This window comes from Euleptes europaea, chromosome 8, assembly GCF_029931775.1.
Source record: "Euleptes europaea isolate rEulEur1 chromosome 8, rEulEur1.hap1, whole genome shotgun sequence".
Classification (NCBI taxonomy): domain Eukaryota; kingdom Metazoa; phylum Chordata; class Lepidosauria; order Squamata; family Sphaerodactylidae; genus Euleptes; species Euleptes europaea.
The window spans coordinates 15735453-15763341 of NC_079319.1; the positions used below are offsets into that span (position 1 = coordinate 15735453).

General features: G+C 44.7%; 1 protein-coding gene across 3 annotated transcripts in view; it reads left to right on the forward strand.

Moving 5' to 3' along the window:
* The window catches only part of ENPP2 (ectonucleotide pyrophosphatase/phosphodiesterase 2), an 80525-nt gene extending 56186 nt beyond the window's left edge, over window positions 1–24339 (forward strand). For all 3 annotated transcript variants that reach the window (XM_056854123.1, XM_056854120.1, XM_056854122.1), the window contains 10 exons: window positions 1432–1519; window positions 2748–2835; window positions 4181–4353; window positions 5204–5252; window positions 8208–8344; window positions 10207–10342; window positions 11370–11447; window positions 14013–14145; window positions 17019–17175; window positions 23985–24339. In XM_056854123.1, coding sequence (XP_056710101.1) covers window positions 1432–1519; window positions 2748–2835; window positions 4181–4353; window positions 5204–5252; window positions 8208–8344; window positions 10207–10342; window positions 11370–11447; window positions 14013–14145; window positions 17019–17175; window positions 23985–24155 — 1210 coding nt within the window. In that variant the 3' untranslated portion in view covers window positions 24156–24339. The remainder of the gene's footprint in view (window positions 1–1431; window positions 1520–2747; window positions 2836–4180; window positions 4354–5203; window positions 5253–8207; window positions 8345–10206; window positions 10343–11369; window positions 11448–14012; window positions 14146–17018; window positions 17176–23984) is intronic.
* The last annotated feature ends 3550 nt before the right edge of the window (window positions 24340–27889 follow it).

Here is a 27889-nt window from a genome sequence, read left to right on the forward strand (position 1 = left end):
CCTTGGTTTTCTAAGCACTATGACTATAATGACAGTGAACCACCAACATTATAAAAACTTAAGCATTGAGCTTGGTCTTAAACATTTATTAAAGTTTTCATGGAGTCTCAGTTTGTGAGAAGGCACTTCGAGTCTTTAATAGAGAGTTGGTCAACTGCCAGCTTAGATTCCGAATTTGAGCTGCAAAGCAAATTTCTTTGGTTCTTGGTAGTCCTTCCAGATTTCAGTCAAGACATTCTAAAGTGTTTTGGCCACAGTTATGAGGAAAATCAAATGTGTTTTTCAGTATTGTATAAGAGATTCCTGATGTTGCATTTCTCTTTGGCCCATGCCTTTAGATGATGCTAATGGCACTTTCACACACATTGGTCATTTATGCAGAGGAAGTTTGTGTTTGGTTTGTTGCAGTTTTCTGTTCCGAATTCTCAAGCATCATATGCATGAGGGCTTCCCTCCAAAAAAATTTCAGGAGTACCTTGTGATTCATTATGCATTTCCAGAGAATCACAGAGCTCCTGAGTCCCTCCCCCTGAAAACGCAGTCTTGTTGCAGTTTACTTGGAGGGGGCGGGTCAGCTCTTAAAGGGTCTGCTCCCTGTCTGTGTGTGTGCTTTTGCAAAGCTGGGTATTCCTCCCCACCTTTCTTCAACAGCTCCTTGCTGGGAGCTGCCTTCCAGGCTTTGCAGCCTCTCTTTGGTTGGTGTCTTCCTGCACATGTCATGAAGGTTTCGCTCCCTCTTTTGTGCTTTGTTTTGAGGGAAGGGGTTGGATGGGAGGGACAGACACATGAGAGGGAGAAGCCAGAATGTGCGTGGGGAGAGAAACCTGAAGTTAGGGCTTCATGCATAGAAATGGCGGGGATTTGCACTGCTCTTGCCTCGAAGCAGAATTTAAATTAGTTATAAAACAGCATCCTAGAACTGCAGGGAAAGAAGGAGGCAGGAGCAAGGTCGGTAAAATCATGAATAATGCAAAGGAAGCCTCGAAGCAGTCCCGCAGGGATCGTGAGCTAAATACCCCTGCATAAATGGCCATTGAATAATGCAATTTCAGTGCATTTTCAGTGTACTTTTTGCAAGTGGAGTTAGCCATTTTTCACACTAAAATCCAGTTGCAAAGTGCATTGAAAGTGAATTTAAAGTGTGTTATTCAATGTGTGTGAAAGCACCCCAACCTTATTCAAAGCCCCACTTTTCTGCACAAACCATCATGAAGAGGTTGGGTTCTCCTGTAACGATGCTTCCAACTCCCAGAGAACTGTCTGAGGAACCCGGTTTCATCCCTTCCACCCTGAATGCCTACGTTTGTCATCTCTAGCCTCAGAGTATGAAGAGCCATCTTTCACCATTTCATTAGAACATTTTGCAGAAATCTTACCTGGCTATATTTGAGCTCAGTGATGATTTTACAAAGAGTCTTCTTGAACACTTAGGAGGCCCGGAGATGTCTTTAAGAAGATAACAGGAAAGTGCCTTTTCCAGGGAGACCACGGATATGACAACAAGATTAATAGCATGCAGGTAGGGGCTGCAGAATACTCGGAAGTAAGCTGGTGATTGTAGAAGGGAATCTAAAATGGGTCTTGTTAGCACAAACAGAACTTTATAATCATGAATTATAACTACATAAACTGCAATCCAGCACTCCTTTGAGGCTGCCTTAAAATAAACCTGTTCTAAAACTGCATGGAAAAACCAAAGAGAGACGTATTTTAAATGTGTGTGTTTTCTCTGTGTAATGTTTTTATGTGGTAAGAGCTTTGTGGGAGGTCACATATGGCTAGGGTTGCCAGGTCCCTCTTTGCCACCGGCGGGAGGTTTTTGGGGTGGAGTCTGTGGAGAATGGGGTTTGGAGAGGGGAAGGACTTCAATGCCACAGAGTCCAATTGCCAAAGCAGCCATTTTCTTCAGGTGAACTGATTTCTATCGGCTGGAGATCAGTTGTAATAGCAGGAGATCTCCTGCCACCACCTGGAGGTTGATAACAAGATTTAACAATTAAGCCACATAAGCAGCATTCATGATATCACAAGATGTATTCAGTTGGCAACCCTACATACAGGGATTATGTATAATTCCTGTGTATGACCTCACACAAACTTCTTTCCACATATGTGTGAAGTAGTTTATTTGGATTGCAGCCTCATTGTGTGAAAATAGACAGAGATTGTGTGAAAATAGATAGAGATTGTGTGAAAATAGATAGAGATTGTGTGAAAACCAATAGCGATTAGTTCGCCTGGAGAAAATGTCCGCTTTGGCAATTGGACTCTATGGCATTGAAGTTCCTCCCGTCCCCAAACCCCGCCCTCCTCAGGCTCTGCCCCTAAAACCTCCCACTGGTAGAGAAGAGGGACCTGGCAACCCTACATACAGGGATTATGTATAATTCCTGTGTATTGCCTCACACAATCCTCTGTCTACATATGCGTAAAGTTGTTTATTTGGATTGCAGCCTCACTGTGTGAAAATAGCGTTTCAAAGTTATAAAGTTTCAGTAAACCTTATTCAGGGCTGTAAGAATTATACACTTAAAAAAACCCCACCATTTCTATATAAGGTGATTCAAATTTTGCACTAGAGAGCCGGTTTTAAAATATGAAATACTTAATTTTTAGGATGTTAAATTCAGTGCCAAATACAAAATTGTGTGTGTGGGTTTTCCTGCCCTTGTATGAAATTGTAGTGCCCATACAGATAATCCTAACTAATTTCTTGCTTAATTTCTTTTCTTCATTTTATCTCTTAGACGGTCTTTGTAGGCTATGGCCCTTCATTTAAATACAGGACAAAAGTCCCTCCGTTTGAAAATATAGAACTTTACAATGTTATGTGTGGTAAGTAGCATCACTTTTAAATTAAATTCCATAATTTGAAACCAGGTACTCACACCTACATTTCCACTTCTTCTGACATTCTGAGTCTGTAATTTTTTTTGTGTTATGTGACAGTTTACAGTACAAATAATACTGAAAACATATTTCAGGTTTACATAGCAGCTTACACATGTAGCCTACACATGCAGCTTCTGATGCACAGATACACCCTATGTATGATCTGTATACAAATTTAAGATGTGCAGGTAGGTATTGGGGCAGTGGGCTCTAGGTATTGGGAGCCAGTGTGGTGTAGTGGTTAAGAGCGGTGGTTTGGAGCAGTGGAGTCTGATCTGGAGAACTGGGTTTGATTCCCCAATCCTCCACGTGAGTGGCGGAGGCTAATCTGGTGAACTGGATTTGTTTCCCCACTCCTACACACAAAGCCAGCTGGGTGAACTTGGGCTAGTCACACTCTCTCCGCCCCTCCTACCTCAAAGGGTATCTGTTGTGGGGAAGGGAAGGTGATCGTAAGCTGGTTTGAGTCTCCCTTAAGTGGCATAACCAGGGCCACTATGTCCTCAGGGCCTGATCCCACTTTCCCCATGGAGGATTTGAATAACTTTTCTGCTGTCCATTAGGTTCCTTAGTTCTTTTTCATTCTAGCATTATACTCTGGTGTGTCTGGGAGAAAAAGCCTATGGCGTGGAGCTGGGTCCAGATAGGGACTGAGTCAGTTCCAGCCAAGTTTCAATGACTTGTTATAGTACAGAGTAAATGAGTTGTAGCCACTTTGGAGGCCCTCATTGGGCAGAAATGTAGGATATCAATTTTGTGAGTAAATAAAATATGCAGTTCAGGACAAAACCCATCTCGGTGAGACCATCTGGATGAACAGATGGCATTCATTCCTACATCTGTAGCAATCTGTCAGCAATGCTGATTCTATGACTTTAGGCACCTTGGCCATGTTCTGGGCATGGAGTAGGGATCACTGGGGGTGTGTGGGGGGAGGTAGTTGTGAAGTTCCTGAATTGTGCAGGGGGTTGGACTAGATGACCCTGATGGTCCCTTCCAACTCTATGATTCTATGAGTGCTGATCTTTATTTTGACAAAGTTGCAGTGGGAGTAAAACCCCACTGCCCACCACCCTAGATCGAGCCCATAAGAGTGGGGTGTTTGGGTATGCAGAGTGGGTCTGTGCAGGATCCTGATGCATATTCATGGGGTGAATGTACTGTATTCTGCAGCCTAGATAATACTAGCAACAAGCATCCATCCATCCATCCATCCATCCATCCATCCATCCATCCATAGCATATTTTACATATAGACATTTCCCTCCTGTTTTTAATCCCTTGCCAGACCTTCTTGGATTAAAGCCTGCCCCTAACAATGGGACCCATGGAAGTTTAAATCATCTACTTCGGAGCAATACGTTTAAACCAACCATGCCAGATGAAGTTGCCAGGCCGCTCTATCCCGTAGCTACAACGCCTTCATCGGATTATGACCTGGGATGTTCATGTGACGACAAGGTAAATTAATGGCAGCTCTTTGTACTTTGCAATCCAGGTGACCATCTTTTAATGCCTCATAGAATCCCTTGAAGCAGGGGAAAGGGAGAGGTTATGGGGCTGGCTGGGGTAGGGAAAGGGGAAATGGTGTGGTGAGAGGGGTGATTGTTCCTAGTGAATGAGAAGTCCTGGTGGTTTGTGAGAGCCACGGACAGATGGGTCTTACATAATGAAAATGTCTTCTGTTATACAACATCTCTGCCTGGCATAAGTAGGATAAAATGCACGTTGGGAACAAGAAATCACATAGCAGTAGGGTTGCCAACCCCCAGGTATCAGATGGAGATGTCCTGCTATTACAACTGATCTCCAGCCGATAGAGTTCAGTTCACCTGGAGAAAATGGCTGCTTTGGCAATTGGACTCTGTGGCATTGAAATCCCTCCCCTCCCCAAACCCCGCCCTCCTCAGGCTCTGCCCCAAAAACCTCTTGTCGGTGGCGAAGAGGGACCTGGCAACCCTACCTAGCAGCCTCATCACATGCCGCGCACTAATGCATATGCTGAACATTGTCAGTGTGGTTGTGTGAAGTGGTCTTAAAAACTGCACAAAATACCAGAGTGTTGCCACTGCTACAAAAGCCCTGAGACATTTGGGAGTCCCTTCTGATTATTTATTATTTTAGAAATATAGCATACCTTAGCACTAAGTAGCATAGTGTAGCTTTCACAAATTAGGAATCGTTATCAACAACAGTTTTCACAGGTGTAGCGTTCGATTTCTAGATAAACAGTGGAAGCGGGATATAAGAGAATGATCCTTTTAGTTTAGCCCCTGATCTCCTCCAGTCTTTCTCTCTCTCCGTTTCATAGAATAAGTTGGACGAACTCAATCGGCGTCTTCACGTCAAAGGGACAGAAGGTAAGGCCACAATGACAAGTTCCATATGTGAAGTCTTTATTTTCTCACGTTCACCTTGGTAGGCTGTAATTTAAAGCGGGAAGAGAATTAACATACCAGCCAAATATTCAGTCTTCCTCTTTAATCTGAAATTTTGGTTTTAAAACAATTTACACCATCAGACTAGACTATGCCCAGGAGAGTGTGCGTGTGTTTTCTTTCCATGAGACCTACAGTATTTTCTATTCTCGCTAGTGAGCTAGGACCCTAATGCTTTCATTTTACAATTGGTGAATTGAAGCAGAGAGAGGGTGATGTGCCACAGGGTGCCCAGTGATTTTACTAGCTGAGATTAAAACTGAACCCCAAATCATTCCCAAAGTTTTGATTTAAATATGGCCTTTAATAAGAATCTAACAATGGTAGTTTTTACTGGATACCACTGTGACCCGAAATGATGCTGATGTTAATTGTCCCTGATCATTGCTGCTGTATGCTGATCTAATGTCCTGCTTTGTATCATATATGTCAATCATAACTTTTGCCCTAAATATTGATGTGCTGCCATAGGATCGGGCTCTGATCTAGCAAATATTAGAATTATGCTATTGACGTGGAAGAACCACTGCAATATATAGGAGTAGCCTTAGCACTTAATCTTGCCTCTCTGGGGGTATGTACTCGGGCAAGTGCATGAGGTGTTCTCCTGCAGGCTCCCTTCTTCTGGCAATCAAGATAATTGATTGGCAGGCAAGCTCACATAGAGCAGAGCTTTGTACAGTACGGGTTGGATCCAGCCAGCTTCTCACTCAATCTCACCTAATTTCCCTTCTTGCTTCAGCCCCCATCTCACATGTCTTTTGTCCATGCAGGTCCCATCATCCCCAGCATAATCATTTTGTTGGTCAAAGGGGACCGCCTGCTCCCTTTTGCACCAGGATCCAACCCACTATGTGCATCAGGTCTGTCTTTTTCCCCCTCTGGGGAGTATTTGAGCTGAGGTGGGGAGAAAACTGAACGGATTCATTCCTTATCCCTTCCTTTTATGCAGCAACAATAAGATAATAATTAGTCCTGCAAGCCTTGGAATCAAAATATATGTTATGTGGGAAATCTGTGATTAGATGACTTGATTCTTTATTTATTTACTTTATTTATAGTCTGCTTTTCCCACTGAGACTCAAGGCAGAGTATGCAGTGGAGGTCAATGCAATGCAGTGTACATCAGTACAAAGTTAACATAGGGCTTTTCTGCATTCTCATTTTCCTCGCTTGTAAGTTCCTGTTTCTTTTTTTGGGGGGGGATGTCTGTTGAGCACATGTTTTTCTCCCTCTGATGGCTGGTTCGATATTACATTGGTTTATGTCCAGCATAAAAACCTGCAGTTTAAATCTGCAGGGAAATATGCAGGACATAAACCAGTGTAATATTGAATCAACCACTAGAGGGAGCAAAACACATGCGAACAGAACTCCCCCTCTGAAGAAACAGGAATTTACAAGTGAGGAAAAAGAGAATGTGAAAAGCCCATTAAAAAGAAACTGCATGGGACCCAATCTGGATTGGAGCAGGTTTGACATATGACCTCCTCTGCTGTTGCCCCAGTCCTACTGAATCCTTCCTAATCTGTAAGGCTAATAGCACTTTGAGAGGGATTTATACAGGGCAAATGGCACGCAGCCCAAATTGAAATTGATTCACCCATCAGGTAAATTGCTAGGGTTGCCAGCTCCAGGTTGGGGAAGACCTGGAGATTTTGGGGCGGAGCCCAAGGTCACCTAGTGAGCTTCCATGGCAGAGTAGGGATTTGAAACCAGGATCTCCCAGATTCTAGACCAACACTCTAACCACTACACCACACTGGCTTTCTAATATGACTTTGTTTTTATGCAGTACTTTTGAAATGTTCCCATTGCCTCCTATGTATTGTCCTTGCAGCCATGTAAAGCAGGTGAATATTATTATCCTCATGTTATATATGGGAGGCTAAGACAGGGCCTTCTTTAAGGGCAACTGTGTATGTGACTTTTCAGTTGTATACCTAAGGTGGTTTATGTGTACACCTAAAACGTAAAGTATGAGTTTGCAAACCGGTGTATCTTACGGATACCCTTGTCAGGGACCTGGGATTGAACACATGACTACATGAATCTGCCTTATTGTGAATCAGACCACCATTCTATCACAGTCAGTATTGTCTGCTTAGACGGGGAGCGGCTCTCCAGGGTCTCAGGCCAAGATCTTTTACATCACATAGTGATTGGTCCTTTTAACTGGAGATGCTGGGGATTGCACCAGGGACCTTCTGTATACCAAGCAGATGCTCTACCGCTGAGCCATGCCCCCCTGCATACATTCAGTTGCATAACTGGCCTAACTGATGAATAGACTTGCCAACTTCCCAGTGGCTGTCTGCCGATGCTCAGCTGATCGGTGAGCGGAAGAGCCCACGGAGGGCCCCCCCCCACAATTGGCATTCAGATGACCTTCCCACCACACCGACGTCACTTCCTGGTTTATCAGAAGCGATGCAGACGCTCTGGTAATCGCCCCCAAAACTCTAGGGGGTGACTGCTAGAGCGACTGTGTTGGTTCTGGGTAAACCCGGAAGTGACATCGGCGCATCACACATGTTGTGCGCACACCAATCATGGCTGCCAGCCACCCCCCCCACAAAACTCCCGCTGGTGACGAGGAACAACCTGGCAGCCCTACTGATGAAGTGTACCAGAGGACAGCCAGTGGGTTCATAATGCTGCTGAGATCTGAACCAAGGGCTTCCTAACATACCCTTAGCCTCTATTTTACACTGGCTCTGAACAACATAGCAATAAAATTTCCTTGAATATAGGGGAATGGAGCATAAGGACTTTATGTGGTATCTCTTATATTCTCTTTTCCGCTCCCTTTTGCAAAATAGCTGTTATGGATGTGTTTAACTCTTTGTGTCATGCCTCCTCCTTATTATCTTGCAGATAAACACCTCCTTTATGGCCGTCCAGCTGTTCTTTATCGTACAAAATACAGCATCTTGCATCACCATGACTTTGAAAGTGGCTACAGCGAAACCTTCCTGATGCCTCTTTGGACATCTTATACCATTTCAAAACAGGTCACTAAATTTGCCTTAATCCATTTTTTGGGGGGAGGGGGGGTTTGACCCATAAAGTGTTAGTGCTAAATTCATTTTGGTTAAGAAGTATGGTGTTTAAAATTATGTAACATGTCCAACTGACTAGTGAAGATTATCACATAATACGAGAACCCTCTGAAAATTAACATAGAAAACCGTGTTTTTTACACAATTTTCTGTTAATTTGTGGACCTCTTTGCCATGAATATACACATCGCAGTTGGCCAGCTAAATGAATTTATGTTCTGATCAAGAGAGATTATGTGTTATAATTGATTTGCATAGCAACACTGAGGTATATGGTGGTTTAGAGAGCCATATAAGCAAAAATGTATTATTTTATAGGATTATTAATTTAATATATTTAGAACCTGTAGTTCCCTATTTTTTTTTAATTAAGCAGGGTCGGCCCTGGTTAGTATTTGAACAGGAAACCACCAAGAAATACCAGGGTTTGTAAGCAGAGGCAGGCATGGCAAACCACCTCTGTTTGTCTTTTCCCTTGAAAACCCTACAGAGTCGCCGTAGTTGGAGATGATGGCAAAAAAGAAAAGAAAAATGTGAACCCAAATGTAAAGTGCTGTCAAGTAGCAGACAACCAATGGCAACCCAGTAGGGTTTTCAAGGCAACAGACGTTCAGAAGTGGTTTGCCATTGCCATCCAAATACTAACCAGGTGCAGTTGTCTTGTTTGTGGGCTTCCTAGAGGTACCTGGTTGGCCACTGTGTGAACAGACTGCTGGACTTGGTGGACCTTGGTCTGATCCAGCATGGTTTTTCTTATGTTCTTATGTTCTTAGGGCCAACCCTGCATAGCTTCTGAGATCTGACAAGATCAGGCTAGCCTGGGCCATCCAGGTCAGGGTACAAACCCAAATACAACTCATTAATTGAGCATTGGCTCTCAGAGGTCTGCTAAATTCTGCCAAAGGTGAGAATAGTCAAAAGAGAAGGGGCCAATTAATAGCTTTTCCCCCCTGCTAGTCACCCTGTGACGGCTGGAGACCCGGTACTGCAGTATCTTGTTAAAAATAAAATACTATATAGTACAAAACATAATGTAGCTCTTAGCAATGTGCAAACTGTTTCGTGACCCTTAATTTGACATCATAAGATCTTATTCTGTAAGGGCTTTGTTATCTACCTTCTTTATAAATTCCAGAGGGATTGTCCCAGTAGCCTGGAGCAGCTGAAACAAAGCGTCTTGCAGTACCATAAAGACTACAAAATTTATTGCAGCATAAGCAGTATAAGGCGCTGCAAGACTCTTTGTAGTTCTGGCTTCTCAGATAGCGATTTGCCCAAGGCAAGCCAAAACACCCACAGGTGGAGCTAGCATCTGTCAGATCCAAATTCATTTTTCAGTCTTCCTGCTAGACCACATTAGCTCTCCCCAGGTAAAACGCTGGGCTATTTAATGAGCAATACGCTTCTAGTGTATTGGATACCATGGACTGCCAAAAAAAAAAACAAATCAATGGGTTATAGATCAAATCAAGCCTGAACTGACCCTAGAAGCTAAAATGATTCAACTGAGGCTATCATATTTTGGTCACATTATGAGAAGACAAGAGTCACTGGAAAAGACAGTCATGCTAGGGAAAGCTGAGGGCAGCAAGAAAAGAGGAAGACCCAACAAGAGATGGATTGACTCAATAAAGGAAGCGACAGCCCTCAGTTTGCAAGATCTGAGCAAGGCTGTCAAAGATAGGACATTTTGGAGGACTTTGATTCATAGGGTCGCCATGAGTCGGAAGCAACTTGACGGCACTTAACACACACACACTTCTAGTGATTTTTAAAATTTTTGTTTGTTTGTTTTTCTTTGTCTTTCAATACAGGCAGAAGTATCTGGTGTCCCAGAGCAGCTGGTGAACTGCGTACGACCGGACTTGCGCATTTCTCCGATCAATAGCCAGAGCTGTACAGCTTACAGAGTGGACAGGCAGATGTCCTATGGGTTCCTTTTTCCTCCCCGTAAGCTGCGCGGGCACAATGTCTATAGATTTTGATGGGCATGCCCATGTGTCTGTATAAACATAAATATTCAGGAGATTTGGGCTGAGTTTTAAAGTAGGGATGTGGATGTATGGGAGAGCATGCCACATGTGAGATCCTGAGAGAGATCCTGCAACCAAAAGTGCTTCAGCCAACTCACAGCAACCTCTGTCTGTTTCTGTTCCATACCTGCCATTTCTATACATAAACAACCCCTTCTCCTCAACTGAAGAGCCCCGTGGCGCAGAGTGGTAAGCTGCAGTACTGCAGTCCAAGCTCTGCTCATGACCTGAGTTAGATCCCAACGGAAGTCAGTTTCAGGTAGCCGGCTCAAGGTTGACTCATCCTTCCATCCTTCCGAGGTCGGTAAAATGAGGACCCAGCTTGCTGGGGGTAAAGGGAAGATGATTGGGGAAGGCACTGGCAAACCACCCCGTAAAACAAAAGTCTGCCTAGTAAACATCGGGATGTGACGTCACCCCATGGGTCAGGAATGACCCGGTGCTTGTACAGGGGAGCTTTACCTTTTCTTCTCAACTGAGTAGACTCACCTTCTCCAAGCTGTGATAGGTACTCAACAAGCTCTTTGGATAATCTCTTACAAACATTTAGAACAGATAGATTCGAGTCCATTAGCACCATAGAGACCACTAAGATTTTGCGGATGTGAGCTTTCGAGAGTCAAAGCTTCCTTCATCAGATACTTTGACTCTTGAAAGTTCACGCTGTCTCAGAAATCCAAAGTGTCCACATGCTCTAAAAGGTTGGGGACCCCTGTACTAGAAACATACAACTTCATCCCTCTCCAGGTGGTGACTTTTGGGTTAGGCAGAGGGCTGTTTTGAACCTCTAATACCTTTTCTGGAAGGATCTCTAGCATGAATAGAAACTCTCACTAATCCAGCAGCATCCCTAGTTTTCTTTCATCCCTGGATGTGTATACACAGAAGCTTGCTAATCAATTGAAAGTAGTTCTGACAGGATATTTTAACTTCTTTATTTCCAGAACTAAGTTCCTCAGCAGAAGCAAAATATGATGCTTTTCTAATAACAAACGTTGTCCCCATGTATCCTGCCTTCAAAAGTAAGTACCTTTTATAGTGATTTTTTGCTTTGGTAAAAGCAGCTTTTGGCTCATTAGTACTTGTATTTGGAAATAATGATAAATAATGGCATGACGTAATTTGGGAAGTGAGTTGCTGCATGCCCTTACTTGGTTGGCTGAGGCCAGCCTGATCTCAACAGACGTCAGAAGCTAAGCAGGCTCATGACCTGAGTTCGATCCTGACGGAAGTCGGTTTCAGGTAGCCGGCTCAAGGTTGACTCATCCTTCCATCCTTCCGAGGCCAGTAAAACGAGTACCAAGCTTGCTGGGGGTAAAGTGTAGACGACTGGGGAAGGCAATGGCATACCACCCTGTAAACAAAGTCTGCCTAGTGAACATCGGGATGTGACATCACCCCATGGTTGCTCACCTTTACCTCCGCCTGTCTCCAGGGTTCTTCGTCCTCACCAGCTCCACCTGGGGTTTGTCTTGCCTTTTCTGATGGGGCTTCTCAGAGCTGCTGGTGTACCCTTTAGCTTCCAGCTGTGCCTCTGGGCTTTTCTCCCGTGGGGCATCTGTAGAGTCACCAACCTCCAGGTGGCACCTGGAGGTCTCCCGCTATTATAACTGACCAAGATCAGTTCCCCTGGGGAAAATGGCATCTTTGGAAGATGGACTCTATGGCATTATACCCTGCTGAGGCCCGTCCCCTCCCCAAACCCCGCCCTCCCCAGGAGTCCACCGTCAAAATCTCCAGTTATAGCCCAACCTGGAACTGGCAGCCCTAAGCACCTCCTGGCCTCTGGTAAGTGGGCTCCCTCTCTGCCCATCCCAGTCACACGCAGACTGCTTGCACTTCTATTGATATTACTAATTTCTATTCAATCGGGCTTAATTTTCTGGGATGTCGCTTGGGACATCAATGCCAGGGCTTAATCCTAGATTATATGAAACAATAGTAGATCCAAAGTGCCCCCGAGCAGGTGCAGAGTGCATTTCTTTCACTCATCAAGTAACTTCAGAGGGTCTGTGCACCCTGGACGCTGGGGGAGAAGGGATTCAGGATCAGAGGGTGGTGCTTGAGCCCTGGTATCTTTTTGTCTAGCAGAGGTATTGCCATTTAAATTGCTTTCGAAAATGAGTACGAAGGGCAAACAGCATGATCATCCTAGCTAGATCACGAAGGATGACGTCTTGAGGAACTGTGCTCGCTACAAATGTGTGTTTGCATGCGTGCCTGCTTGCACGTAAGGCAGTGAGAGAAACCCGCCCTGTTTGTCGGGAAAATACAATGAGACCTCTGTGGCGTGCCCGTTGGCAATGCCAGCCTCAGAATGGCATTGCCTGTTTCCTTTGTTTGTAGCTGGAGGTAGGAAGATGAGAATGTAAAACAACAACAACAAAAATGTGAATAGTGTTCCTCGGCAGAAATGGAACGAGTCTGCGGATTATATTAATACTGTGTTAAGGGCACAAGAAGAACCCTGCTGGATCAGATGGTGAAGGAGGAAACGTCAAAGGAATCATACTCAGCAGTTGCATGGGCTGATTCCCACTCTGCTTCTTCTGTTGTGGATATATTTTGTACTTGTGTGTATATCCACATCTCATAATAATATAAGGATGTAAGAAGAGCCCTGTAGGATCAGACCAGTGGGCCATCTGGTCCAGTCCAGTCTCACACAGTGGCCAACCAGTTACTATGGAGGGCCCACGATAGGGCACAGAGGCCGAGGCCTGCCCCCCTGATGCTGCCTCCCAAGACCAGCGTTCAGAGGTTTTCTGCCTCTCAACGTGGAGGTTCCCCTTGGGCCATTTATGCATGGCTGTTTCCTCGCAGTCACCCCGCCGACTACTTCGGGGCTTTGCTTTGATCATGCTTGCATTTTCCGACCATCAGAGGTCACCTCGCTCTCCTCCCTGTGTTTTCACGCATTTCCCTGCATTTTCTGGGTGCTGGCTAAACACAAATCCAGAAAATGCAGCCAAAACGTGCAGAAACGTGGGGGGAGAGCAAGGCGACCTCTGACGGTCGGAAAATGCAAGCATAATCAAAGCAATGCCCAGACTGTGAGGAAACAGCCATGCATAAATGGCCTTAGCCACCATGGCTGGTAGTAGGGTTGCCAACTTACAGGTAGTAGCTGGAGATCTCCTGCTATTACAACTGATCTCTAGCCGATAGAGATCAGCTCACTTGGAGAAAATGGCCGCTTTGGCCATTGGACTGTATGGCATTGAAGTTCCTCCCCAAACCCTGCCCTCCTCAGGCTCCACCCCAAAAACCTTCTGCTGGTAGCGAAGAGGGACCTGGCAACCCTAGCTAGTAGCCACTGATAGACCTACCCTCCATGAATTAGTCTAATCCCCTTTCAAAGCCATCTGTTCTTGCCCCTGACTCTGTGTTCACTAGCAGTGAAATCCGTGGTTTAATCACTCCTTGAGTAAAGAGGTACTTCTTTTTGTCCGTCTTGAATCCGTTGCCCATCATTTTATTGATTTTTGCAAAATGTGTACATTGAAGAGTCAGTGCTCCCTTACCTCAGCTGACACTTTTTGTTGTTGTTATTGCTGGGGTAAGGATAATCTTATGTCTTGCTACAGGGGTGTGGAATTACTTTCAGAGGGTCTTGGTGAAGAGATATGCCACTGAGCGGAACGGAGTCAATGTTATAAGCGGACCAATTTTTGATTACGACTTCGATGGTTTGTACGACACAACAGACAAAATAAAACAGTAAGTATCTCCTGTTCTGCACGCTGCCTTTTGAAATAACTGCTTGGTGTTTGGTGGCGGTAGAATCTTATTTTGTTTGGTGCTTTTTGGTGGGGTGGGGGAAGCATTCGGTTGGTAGACTTATTGAAGGTCAATCAGGGCCAGTCATAGGTTTTGGAAGTCCTGGGCAAGAGAGCCTCTCTGTCACTTCTTACGCATGTCCTCTTTTCTGGGCACAGCAAAGGCCAAATCCCGTTTTTCCCACCAGAGAGGCAAGCAGGTGGCAAATCCATCTGCAGGCGTTGGCTCAGTGGTAGGCTCTGATAGTTGCCTGGGGTGGCCAGCTCTGGGTTGGGAAATATCTGGCAATTTTAGGGGTAGAGCCTAAGGAGGGCAGGGGTCGGAGAAGGGAGGGACTTCAATGCCACCTTCCAAAGCGACCATTTTCTCCAGGGGAACTAATCTTTGTTGTTTGGAGATCAGTTGTCATAGCGGGAGATCTCTAGCCACCACCTGGAGGCTGGCAAGCCAATAGTTGTCCCATGATGCCAGCGCTGGCTCTGGATTTGACATCCCTCGATTTGGGCCTAGTTGAGTGGTGCTACATGAAAAGAGGAACCAAACTTTTTGCCCCTCTAAATGAAGAAAAAATTCTTGAACGTCCACATAAATGTTTTTTAAAATGTGAGGTCCCACTGAACCACCATAAAGGAGTAAGTTCTGTTAAATAAGTTTGGCAGTCATGTCAACTCATTAAAGCCAAGGAATGCCACACAGCTGTAAGAGAGCCATAACATTATTTCTGGTCCCAGGTGGTCAGACCTAGGGATGGACTGGGATGTTAAATTGGACTGGAAGTAGGGTTGCCAGGTTTCTCTTCGCCACCAGCAGGAGGTTTTTGGGGCAGAGCCTGAGGAGGGCAGGGTTTGGGGAGGGACTTCAATGCCATGGAGTCCAATTGCCAAAGCGGCCATTTTCTCCAGGGGAACTAATCTCTATTGGCTGGAGATCAGTTGTAATAGCAGGAGATCTTCATCTAGTACCTGGAGGTTGGCAACCCTAATCGGACGCAAGCCAGGCTCAGGCCTTTGCAGTACTGGTAGAACTGCTGGGGCTTGGCTCTGTATGACTCTGATTACCAGCAGCCCTCCAGGGGCAGAGACCCATCAGGTACTTTCCCTGTAAGTTACATGGCCGGCCCATCCCTGGTTAGACCTGTTGTTCTTCTGCAGCTCTTGGAGTCTGGAAGAACTGCAAGCAGAACTTGTGAGCGCTGCAATATGGTTTCCAGCCTGAGTTTCGCTACTCCTGAACTTTGCTAGAGCTCCTCTCCACTTGACTACACATCTGCATTTTGAAAAATCATGACTCAACATGTTCCGGGGATAATCACTTTCAGGAAATATTTTCCAGGACAGATGAGCTGTGATATTGATATAGGGTGATGCGTTTAAAAGATTGGCTTGCCACACCAAGGTCTGCTGAAAAACAGATTGGATTTGCGTGCAAAAAAAAAAAGAGAGAGAGAAGAAGAAAAAGTTTGAACTGATTGCTGGTGGCTTAGTGAGGAGGCTTTCTTCTGTATACTTGCCAGGACATAATACCGTATAAAAGCTGGCATAGCTGAGTGGCTAAGAGAACAATCCTAAGCATGCCTATTCAGAATCCTATTTAGTGGGGCTTATCCTCAGGAAAGTGTTCTTAGGATTGCACTGAGACTGAGCTACAAATTGGAGAGTGTCCTGTCTGAATCATACTGCTACCCTGAACATGCTAAATGACCTCAACATCATGCCAGTGTCATGCTTAGGGTTGTTGACCTCCAAGTGGTACCTGGAGATCGTCTGGAATTACAGCTGATCTCCAGACAACAGAGATCAGTTCCTCTGGAGAAAATGGCTGCTTTTGAGGGTGGACTCTATGGCATTATACACCTCTGAGGTTCCTCCCCTTCCCAAATCCTGCCCCTCCAAGGCTGCATCCCCAAATGTCCAGGAGGTTCCCAGCCCAGAGTTGACAATCCTAACCACAGTTAAGATGGCTGTTTAAATGCAGCCTAAGTGAAACAATCTGAATGCCCTAAAACACTGTATAAATCTGAACTACTAGTATTATTTATCAACCACCTTTAATAAGGTCCAAATTACACTATATGCTAATAAGTCAGGACCAGGTCCCCTGGCCCTAGCTGGTTTTCCCTGTAGCCCCACAGCAGCTGCGGAGAATGTTGTTTTACCAGTCTGCAGGGGCCTGAGTCACTTGGGATTACAGCGTGGTGGGGGGAAACAGGGGCTCCTGCCTCCCCCTCATACTGAAATGGCTCTGGGAGGAATTATCCACCCCGTTTTGGAGCAAATGACTCACCCCAGAGCTGTTCCAGTGTGGGAAAATGGCACAGGGAGAAGTCAGCCAGTGTGGCGTAGTGGTTAAGAGCTGTGGTTTGGAGCGATGGACTCTAATCTGGAGAAGCGGGTTTGATTCCCCACTCCTCCACATGAGCGGCGGAAGCTAAGCTGGTGAACTGGATTTGTTCCCCCACTCCTACACATGAAGCCAGATGGGTAACCTTGGGCAAGTCACTCTCTCTCAGCCTCACCTACCTCACAGGGTGTCTGTTGTGGGGAGGGGAAGGGAAGGCGATTGTAAGTGGGTTTGATTCTCCCTTACGTGGTAGAGAAAGTCGGCATATAAAAACCAACCTTTCTTCTTCCTCTTCTCCTCCTCCTCCTCCTCCTCCTCCTCCTCCTCCTCCTCCTCCTCCTCCTCTTCCTCAGGAGTTTGGCCCTCAGTTAACAAACCCTGTAGTGATCCTTCAATCAGAATTTTTCCCCCACAACCTGAGTCAACTATAAACCTGTTATAAAACCATTTTTTTCTCGTCTCTGCTCCCCTAGGTATGTGGAAGGCAGTTCAATCCCAGTTCCAACCCATTACTACAGCATCATAACAAGCTGTTTAGATTTCAACCAGCCGGCTGACAAGTGTGATGGACCCCTTTCTGTTCTGTCCTATATAATCCCGCACCGTCCCGACAACGATGAGAGCTGCCTTGTAAGTTGGGACAGTTTTGTGGTGTTTTTTGTTTTTTTGGTCTTGTGAAACCAACCAATAGGTACAAGAGCAACAATGCTGGTTTTGTCTTGTTTATCTGCAATGGTGTTCGGCCTGTGTTCCATGCAAAAGCAGCCATGTTACAATTTTTTTTGTTTTGTTTTTTAAATTTTTTTGTTTTTATTTTAAGACATGGGAAAAGGAAAACAGGGAAAGGGATAATCAATCTGTGTTCATATTACATTACTATTACACCGGCGTACGGACATTCTAGGTCATTATCTCTGTCATAATCTTACTCTCTTCTATTACATTCATATAACAATTCTCTAATATTATATTTAAATCTTACTCCTATTACATTCATATTACAATTCTCTAATATTGTGTTTAATATCTCTAATATTACTTTTTGATCTGTTATAAAGAACCTTCATTAATATCATAACAATGTTTTCTGAAATATATACTTATGAACCGTCATATTTATCATAGAAGGATTGCCATTTCTGTTTGTGCTCCTCATACATTTCATGATGTAGCAAGGTGGAGAGTTGACATCATCGCATATTCATACATTCTTGTAATCCCCATGTTTAAATCTGATATCTCCTTATCTTTCCATTTTTGCGCCAATGATAGTCTCGCCGCTGTTGTTGCATATTGATACAGCTCTCTTTGATTGGGTGGAATTTGAGGTGGAATAATACCCAGTAAGAAGTATTTAGCTTCTAGCTAAACAGCCATGTTACAATTAAACACCTCTAAACAACTGCTCTTTGGCCTTTTATGCATGGGACCTGTTTAATCTCAAATTTGAAAAGGCGGGCAAAACGCTGGGAAACACAGGGGGAGAGCAAGGCGATCAGTCAGAAAGGGCATCCATAATCAAAACAAAGACCCAAAGTCGTCAGAGGGGTGACCACGAGGGAAACAGCCATGCATAAAAGGCCTTTGTGCCTGGGGAATGTTTGATAGATCAGTGGTAAAGTAACTGCTGGGCATGCAGAATGTCCAGAGTTCAATTCCTGACATGTGAGAACCTGAAGACCATCAAAGGAGTCTCATGGATCCCAAGGATCTAGATTTTTTCTGCACATTGGAGTTACTCCTAATTTTTTTTTTGGAGTCAATCCACAAGGATTGGAATCGGTTTGGGTGGGGCTCTTCTGCACGTCTGTCCTCCCTGTGCATTTTTACAGTTGTGGAGTCAGTTTGTTTTCTTCTGCACGTGGCTTAAATAATGAAGATTTTCAAGGGAGGGTGCTGTTGTCATTGATGTTATCGGTGACATCACAGCACCCCCTTATTATTATTAAAAAAAACAGACCTACAATATCAGTATAACACTGTAGTGTTGTAATGGTAGCTTAAACAGATTCTCTCTTTTTTTTTTTAAAGTAAGTCTCTATCCCTTTCCCTCGCAGAGATATAAGGAGAAGGGCATATCTTCACAAGGGAAGGGTCTAGAGACTTTTTGTTTTTAAATGAAAGCTAGGAAATGAGAGAACCTGCTTAAGCTGTCATTACAACACTACAGCATTATATCGATAATTGAGGGCTTTGAAAAAGAAATTGAAATCATTCATCTTAGGGAGAAGAGGGAGTGGTTTAATGATGACCACAGCCCAATCACTGAAAAGTGGGTAGGAGGTAGGTGGGAGTGGGCAGGACAAAGAAAACCATTAGAAACATTATGCACTAGGAAAACACCAACTCAAAATGGTCTTCCATAAAAACATTGGGGTAAAAGTGAACTCAAAAGAGCTGGGGAAAACCCCGGGGGGGCGGGGGCGGGGAGGAAGTAAAAACCAGAGGCACAAAAATGTGTATGGCAATCAGGGAATAAATCAAAGCAGTATGGGGCCAGAACTGACCCAAAAAAACCGTTAATAACTTTCCTTTTTTTTTTAGTTAGTTAGTTAGTTAGTTTATTGTTGTTACGGTTGTAGACCAGCACGCTTTTGTTTGATTTACTTAGTGTACCTAGATCTGCCTTGTAGTACCCTAAGTTTGTGCCTTGTAGAAATTAAGTTGTTTAATTAGAGAGTCTGCACATTTCCTTACCCACCTGCCTTGGCTACTCGGCATGCTAAAGTAATACACCCCTGTGGCATCCGCCTCAGGCAACCCCATGAGAGAGAAGGGGCTGGATTTTTATTATTTGCAGAGTAGCCAGCCAATTTACTATTAGATACGGTGGCTAAGAATTTTGTCTCCTGGCGTGACTCCTCCAGGGTACCTTGCACCATATTACAAAATAGCAATAACTGACTCCTTCAAACCAGGTCTGATTAAGATTTTCAGATAGCCTAAATAAAGGATGAGCATTCATTAGAATGTGCAGCTCTTTTGGCATTGTGCTAAACTGTTGATCTGCAGGGGCATATTTATGCACGTCGTTTGTTTTGCATAGATATTTAGAGGGAGAGCGCTTTAGGATATCTTACCTGCGCTTTATTGGTTGTGTGTGTAAAGCCATCTTTACCCAGGAAAAAGCACTCCGAGCAAATCGCTGTTACGGTTTTCACCATCTGTTTCTCTGTTGACTTAGGACAAATTTAGAGATCTGTACCCTGCTTCTTTCAAATGGAAAGTAATTGGTTGTGCGTCTAATCTCAAACGTTCAGTGGTTTTATGGGAGCCATTCGAAAGGAAATACATCATCACTCAGCTGGGGAGATGCTCCATAATAATTACTCATCATCATAATTAACTCCATTAACTCTAACTTGACTGGTCTATCATTAAAAAACTGAGAAACGAGAGAAGGAGCTTGGGGAAGACGGAGATAAAAGGGGGTGAATAGAAGCTAATGCGGTTGCATGGTCTCTGAGGCAAATGCATTATATGCTAATGTGAGTAACAAAGTTCCATTTGTTTAAAAAAACCTGTGAAAAGCAGCCCTGAGAGACAACAGAGGAACAACTGGAGGTGAAGGAACAGTGCTACGCCTTTTGCCACTGGCTATTCCCCCCCCTTTCGCAATAATTGAGCAATTCAGGGCGCTTTCACACATCCTGAATAATGCACTTCCAATCCGCCTTTAATGCACTTTAATGATCATTTGCAAGAGGATTTTGCCGTTTCACACAGTAAAATCCAGCTTCAAAGTACATCGAAAGTGGATTGAAAGTGCATTATTCAGCATGTGTGAAAGCACCCTTCAGACTTGAGGCAAGTGCTAAAGGCACTTCAGGGCTGGCAACCTCTTCCCAATCCTGGTGGGTTCCAACAGCTGCACTCACACTTAACTGTACAGAACAGGAACTTTAATGAGGAAGCAAATCTAAAAGGGGAGGGGGTAGAAATAGTAACTGGGATTTGTAAGTCCCTGGCAAGGCCTTTTCGTGTTCGCCAGTCGACTAATCAGAGTTCACTGGTTCACCCTTCTTCCCAGGGCTCGCCTGACACTGTACAACAACAAACTCTCTAACCGGAGCTTCAATCCTGCAGCAGGAATCCCCAAAGTTCTCTGCTTCAGTCCTTAGTTCCCCTTTTCCAGCTTTCCACCAGCCTGTTTCTCCTCGTTGGCCTGTTCCTCACTGCCAACCTGCTCCGGCCTGACCAGGACCACCAGCCATCATCCTCCTTCCCTCTGGAAAAAGGAAGGCCAGCCTCTCCAGAGCCAGATCTACTGGGAGATGAGAGCCAGCATGGTTAGGGTTGCCAGCTCTGGGTTGGGCAATACCTGGAGATTTTTGGGGTGGAGCTTGAGGAGGGCAGGGTTTGGGGAGGGGAGGGACTTCAGTCCATAGAGTCCAATGGCCAAAGCAGCCATTTTCTCCAGGTGAACTGGTATGCCAGCGCAGTGTAGTGGTTAAGAGCGATGGTTTGGAGCAGTGGAGTCTGTGCCAGTCTCAGGAGTTTGCCTCTAGCATCCCTCAAGCATACTCATCCAGACAGGTAGATCCGAAGCAGTAAAACTTTATTAGGAACTAAAAAGCAAATTAAAAGAACTGCTCGCAGGCAGGCGAGGTTAGCAGTGGAGAGCAAGTAGAGACTACCTGCTTAAAAACATTAGGACAGGAGAGTAAGATAAATATTGCTAGGCAACAGCAAGATAGACATTTCCCATGAATGAAGACACAACACGCCACAGCTGTGATAACAGGCACTAACGAAGTATACACAGGAGTTTCCAAGCTCTGGGAACCAAGGACTTGACTTGTGGCCAGAACTTGGCCTGCACTCATGTCAAGAGCCCGTCAGGATCTTGCGTTCAGTGAAGACCCTGACAGTCTGATCTGGAGAACCGGGTTTGATTCCCCACTCCTCCACATGAGCGGTGGAGGCTAATCTGGTGAACTGGATTTGTTTCCCCACTCCTTCACATTAAGCCAGCTGGGTGACCTTGGGCTAGTCACACTCTCTCAGCCTCACCTACTTCATAGGGTGTCTGTTGTGGGGAAGGGAGGGGAAGGTGATTGTAAGCCGGTTTGATTCTCCCTTAAGTGGCAGAGAAAGTCGGCATATAAAAACCAACTCTCCTCCTTCTCCTTCTCCTCCTCCTCCTTTTCCTCAGCTGGAGCTCATCCTACTTGTGATCTGTGACTCACGAAAGCTCATACCCTACCAGAAATTTTGTTAGTCTTTAAGGTGCTACTGTATTCTTACTCTTTTCTCCTGCTACAGATAGACTAATTTGGCTACCCATTGTGTTCTAACACTATTCCGAGACCACTTTGCTAAGCAAATGTGCATATCTGTGTGTGTTTAGACTTAAGTGACTAAAGTTCCTGAGCTTTGAGGAACTTCAGCATAACACAAGATGCCAGTCTGCTTGCATTTCTAGGGACAAAACCCTCTTGCATCTCAAAACTCCACTGTTTCAGCCTTTATAAATAGCCGCTTGCCTGTGGTAAGCGTGAGTTGCCTGCAGGCAACATGGAAGCTTTAAATTAACTGGTTCTTTACCTCCCCCCCGCAAGCGACTAATATAGGTATGGTCAAGCAGACAGGCTAGTAAACATTTTTATGGTCTAGTAACGTTGTGGATTTATTTGCCAAGCTGCGCTAATTAAGATTCTTACACTGTGTAAAAGGTACAAATGTTTACGAGCATTTTCTAGATGGAGAAACGGCGCTGCTTATTTCCAGGAACACTAAACACACACACGCTCTGTGACAGAGTTTGGCATAAGGTCCGAGGCTTAGCCACACCACATACCACTATCGTTCTTGACAGCAAATCCCCAACAGTCCTAACTAGCGGGAACTTAAGCGGAGCGTCTGGGCTCCGGGTGTCTTTTCTTGCATTTAGCTCTGCTCTGCAGGTTAAGAGGCTTTCAAATGACACACCGCCACCTGGTGACCACTTCATAATCTCCCAGTGTAGTTGCTGCATCCCCTTGGGAAGCCAGCTGTCTTTCGAATGGCCAGGAAACGAAGCCTGCCTTTACTACCCCCTTGATAGTGGTTACAAGGTCGTGGTAAGAGCGACTTCATTTCATTGCCATCAGCAGCTGCCATCTGGTGCGGTGCTGTCTGGTACTCCACTTAGCGAGTGTGCAGTACGGTTTTCAGTTCAGTGGGAAGAAGAGGAGGAAGAAGAGGAGTTGTTTTTTATACGATGATTTTTTCTTCTTTTTACTGAGTGTCAAACTGGCTTACAATTGCCTTCCCTTTCTCCCCCCACAACAGACACCTTGTGAGAGAGTTCTAAGAGAACTGTGACTAGGTCAAGGTAACTCAGCTGGCTTCCTGTGTAGATCCACTGCTCGTGTGGAGGAGTGGGGAATCTGGTTCTCCAGATTAGAGTCCGCCGCTCTTAACCTCTACATCACACTGTTTGTTCTCTCAGCAGTCAACATCTTACGTTAATATTTCCATACTGTGTTGATCTTGAAAACCTGGAATGAATGAGGAACAGTCAGTTTCCAGCTCATACATGCTGCAAAGCTGAGCCTCTTGTTAAATATATGAAAAAGACAGAGGAGAAAGGAGTCATTTTAAGTAGGGACCGGGAGGGGGGATTTTAAGTGTATGGCTTTATTACTCTTTGGGCTGTATTTGATACTGGCCTTTAGAAATAAAAAGAAATTTTGGAGAAACTGAACTTAAAATGAAAATTTGTACTGGCAAAGTAAGCAATGGCTATATGAAGCGTTCACAAAGATCATTATGGGCAAAGAAAACAAGTCCTACATGGAAGATTGCAGGAACTAGGTATATTTACCCTGCAGATCACTGTGCTTGGGGGCATGCATAATTGTACTGATCTAATGAGATCAGGCTAGCCTGAACTAACCAGATCAGAGCAATCTATCATTACAAAACATCAAACACAATAGGGTGTTCCGCTATCTGAAAGAGAACAAAAACTGACTCATGGCAACCCCAACCATGGGGCGTTCCAGGCAAGAGACAAGCAGACATGGTTTGCCATTGTTGACTTCCTCTTCAGAACAGTCTAGCTTTCTTTGGTTGGTTTCCCATACAAGTACTAACCATGGCTAATACGCTGGTTAGCTTCCGAGCTCTGACAAGCTTGGATTAAGCTGGGCTATTCAGGCTGCTTCTAAAAGGTCTCATTTTATGATTTGGCCAGTCCTATACTCACTTCCTCTCACAATTTCTAGGCTCCAGTTGGTCCTGGCTGCATTGTCTTGGTCCAAATATTCCTCTTCCTCTCTGAATAATGGCTCAAATGATTCACTGAACTTCTCTTGCCTTTTATGATTACCAAGATTAAGAAAATGGATTAATACGTTTTGTAACATACTCGTTGAAATTTTTAATGAAAATGGGGAGGCCAGAATAAAATGTCTCATGATCTGTCTCAGTCAAGTTTGTTTTTTCGGTTTCAGAGTTCTGAGGAAGATTCTCGGTGGGTGGAAGAACTCTTGAAGATGCACACAGCTCGAGTACGCGATATTGAGCTGGTGACCGGCATGGACTTTTTCCGGAAGACCAACCGAAACTACTCCGAAATGCTTTCTTTAAAGACATATCTGCATACGTTCGAAAGCGAAATCTAACTTCCTTTTTCAAATTCGGCACATCCCTTCATCAAGTGGTGTATATTTTTATATTATATTTATTAATTTGAAACAGGACATTAAAATTATTAGTGTGTTTTAATCTCACATCAAATCTTAAACGTTTATAAAGTCTTGTGTCAGTCGTCTTCTCTTTTGATTCCTTTAACGGAGGGTGTGTCTTTGGGTCTGATTTAATAAGCATAAATCTCTCTCTGTGTGTCTTTTTTTTTTTTTTTTGGTAGTGCTGACGCTTGAGTCTTTGGGTTGAAGCTTTCACATGGTGCTGCGGCATTGATACTTGCATTGCGAAAAAGTTAATTCTTTCCCCCCCACTCCAGCACTCCTTGTCTGGTTTTTAGTCCTGAATTGTGTATCAACATGTAAAATGACAATTACTATTAATTATGTGATAGACCTATTTAAGCTCCATAGAGAATAGAAATCTAAATATAATAAAGCCACACATTCAGTTTTTTTCACTTTGTGTTCCTTTCTCAGACAGTGTTTGAATATTTGGGTGTCCAAAATCTTCAATTTTTCTGGATTTTCCAGCTTGTTCTTTATGATGTGCAAACAAGGCATTAGATAGGGTTGCCAACCTCCAGGTACTAGCTGGAGATCTCCTGCTATTACAACTGATCTCCAGCCGATAGACATCAGTTCACCTGGAGAAAATGGCTGCTTTGGAAATTGGACTCTATGGCATTGAAGTCCCTCCCCTCCCCAGGCCCTGCCCTCCTCAGGCTCTACCCCAAACATCTCCAGGTATTTCCCAACCCGGAGCTGGCAACTCTAGCATTAGAACATAAAATGAACAGACTGAAGGTCCAACATCCTGTTTCTCTTTCCCGTCGAGTGTCAGTGTGGGTGTAGTGGTTAGAGGCTGGACTAGGATCGAAGAGACCCAGGTTCGTATCCCCACTCATGCCATGGAAGCTTGCTGGGTGACCTTGGGCCAGTTATACACTCTCAGCCTAAATTACCTCACAGGGTTGTCATGAGGAGAAAATGGAGGAGAGAAGAACAAGGTAAGCCACTTTTGGGTCTCCATTGGGGAGAAAGGGGGGTACAAATGAATTACATAAATAATAGTAGAAAGCTAGATGCTTTCAGGCAACCCACCCACAGGACTTCTGGCAATGCTCAAGTCCCAGGAAGATTGAATCCTAGAGTCGGAAGAGGCCTTACAGTGCTCAAGGCAGGAAATCAAAAGCTAGATCACCCCTGACAGATGGTTGTCCCAAAATCTACTTGAAGATCTCCAGCAAGGGAGCGCCCTACAGGTAATTGGCTCTGTTGTCGAACTGCTCACACCATTAGTAAGTGCCTCCTCATGTCCAACTGAAATCTCCAGTAACTTAAACCTGTTAGATCTAGTATTGCCCTCTGGAGCAGCAGAAAACAAGTCTTTGCCATCCTCCATGTGGCCAGACATTTGTGGACATGAACAGTACAATAGGGTTATCAACTTTCAGGTGATAGCTGGAAATCTCCCGCTATTACAGCTCATCTCCAGGCAACAGATCAGTTCACCTGGAGAAAGTGGCCACTTTGGAACATGGACTCGATAGCATTATACCTAGGGTTGCCAACTGCCAGGTGTTGGAGGGTAAACTACCGCCAATCCAGTAGGCTGCCCGCCAACCAGCTGAGGGCCGGCAGGCACCCCGTGCCCGCACGCACGTGTGACGCGCCTATGTCAATTCAGGGTTTACCCTGAAGCGACGTGGACACTAGCAAATTCAGCCGAAACTCTATGGTTTCCATAGAGTTTCGGCCGAGATTGAGAGAGCGTCCCCATCACTTACAAGTAAACAAGAAGAGATGTAGGCACGTGGGCGCGTCGAACCAGATGCGCGCCCGGACCGCGAGCCCCAGAAAACCTTCCGCCGATTGACCAACGGGACCTGGTAAGCCTAATTATATCCCATTGAAGTCCCTCCCCTCCCCATAACCCTGCCTTCCTCAGGGTCCACCCCTAAAATATCCAGGTATTTCCCAACCTGGAGCTGGCAACCCTACAGTACAATCATGCCTGCCCCCCTCCCCAGTGATCTCCAGGCTAAATATACCCAGCTCCTGCAATCTTTCATGTAGGACTTTTCCCCCTTACCCATAACTTTTTTTGTTGCTCTCGTGAACCTGTTTCAAATTGTCTATATGCCTCTTACCCTCACCCGGATAGCCCAGTCTAGCCCAATCTCATCAGATCTTGGAAGCTACGTTGGGTGGGCCCTGGTCAGTATTTGGATGGGAGACCACTAAGGAATACCTGGGTTGCAATGCTGAGGCAGGCAATGGCAACCCCCTTCTGAACGTCTCTTGCCTTGAAAACCCCAAGGGGCTGCCTTAAGTCAGCTGCGACTTGATGGCATAAAAAAATCCCTTTTAAAGTATGGTGTCCGAACTGGATATAGTATTTCAGATGGGATCTGACTAGCACAGAAAAAAGGTGGAACATTTACTACATGTCAGTTGGGCTGTTTCCACAAGGCAGTTGTCTTGTTTGTGGGCTTCCTAGAGGCATCTGGTTGGCCACTGTGTGAACAGACTGCTGGACTAGATGGGCCTTGGTCTGATCCAGCATGGCTCTTCTTACGTTCTTATGAGATCTCCTGGAATTGCAACTTATCTCCAGACTACACAGATCACTGCCCCTGGAGCAAATGACTGCTTTGGAGGGTGGAGTCCGTGGCATTATACCCTACCGTTTGCTATTTTGGGCAACAAAATATTTCCCAGTATTCCAACTCCTTATCTGTGTCTCTTGCTTCTTAAAGATTCCAAAAGGGTCTCCCTACCTTGTAGGGCTACCGTTCAACCAATCCTATCCCTGCTCTTTTCTAACCGACGAACTCTCGGTTTAACAAGTTAGAGTAAGGGCATTCACTCAAAACCTACTTATTAAAAGGCTAAAACACACACATTTAAACCATATATAAAACTGTGGCAAAGTAATTTCGTCACAGTCGCATAAACAAAAAGGGGTGACATTGACGTTCCAAACATTATCACCACATAAGGAAATGCTCTAATTTTAGAACTGTGGGATGGTGATGCATGTCACCAGCTAAAGTTAGGCCTTTTTCTTGTAAATTAACTCATGACTTCCCACATTTCAGCCAGGAAGAATGTTTGTGGTTCCAGCCAATAAATGTACGGGTTAGGTAGACCCTTTCTAAGATCTTCTTTCTGGAAGTCAAACCTGCCATCTGGCCAACAGATGGCAAATCCAGATCTTCCCTTTGAAATTCGAAACCTCTTCCATGTTGTTAAAGGTGTTTTTTTATTCTCATACATCTGTTTTATCATTTAGAGATTTCCTTCTTTATTGCTATTTTCCAAATGTTTGTCATTGTCAGTTTCCTCAACTTCCTACACTTGTAAGAACCATTTGCCAAGTCTCTCCTTATTGTTGTCCTCTTCTAAGTGGCATGCTTCAACTCATGGCTAAACTCTGTTGAACTTTAATGGGATGGTATCAGCGTGGTATAGCGGTTAAAGTGTCAGACCAAGATCTGGGAAACCCAGGTTCGAATCCCCACTCTACCATGCTTCGTAACCATGGTCCACTCACACACTCTCAGCCTTGACCCTGGCAAGTATTTGGATGGGAGACTTCCAAGGAATACCAGGGTTGTGCCACAGAAGCAGGCAGTGGCAAACCACCTCTGAACATCTCTTGCCTTGAAAACCCTACAGGGTCGCCAAAAGTCAGCTGTAACTTGGCG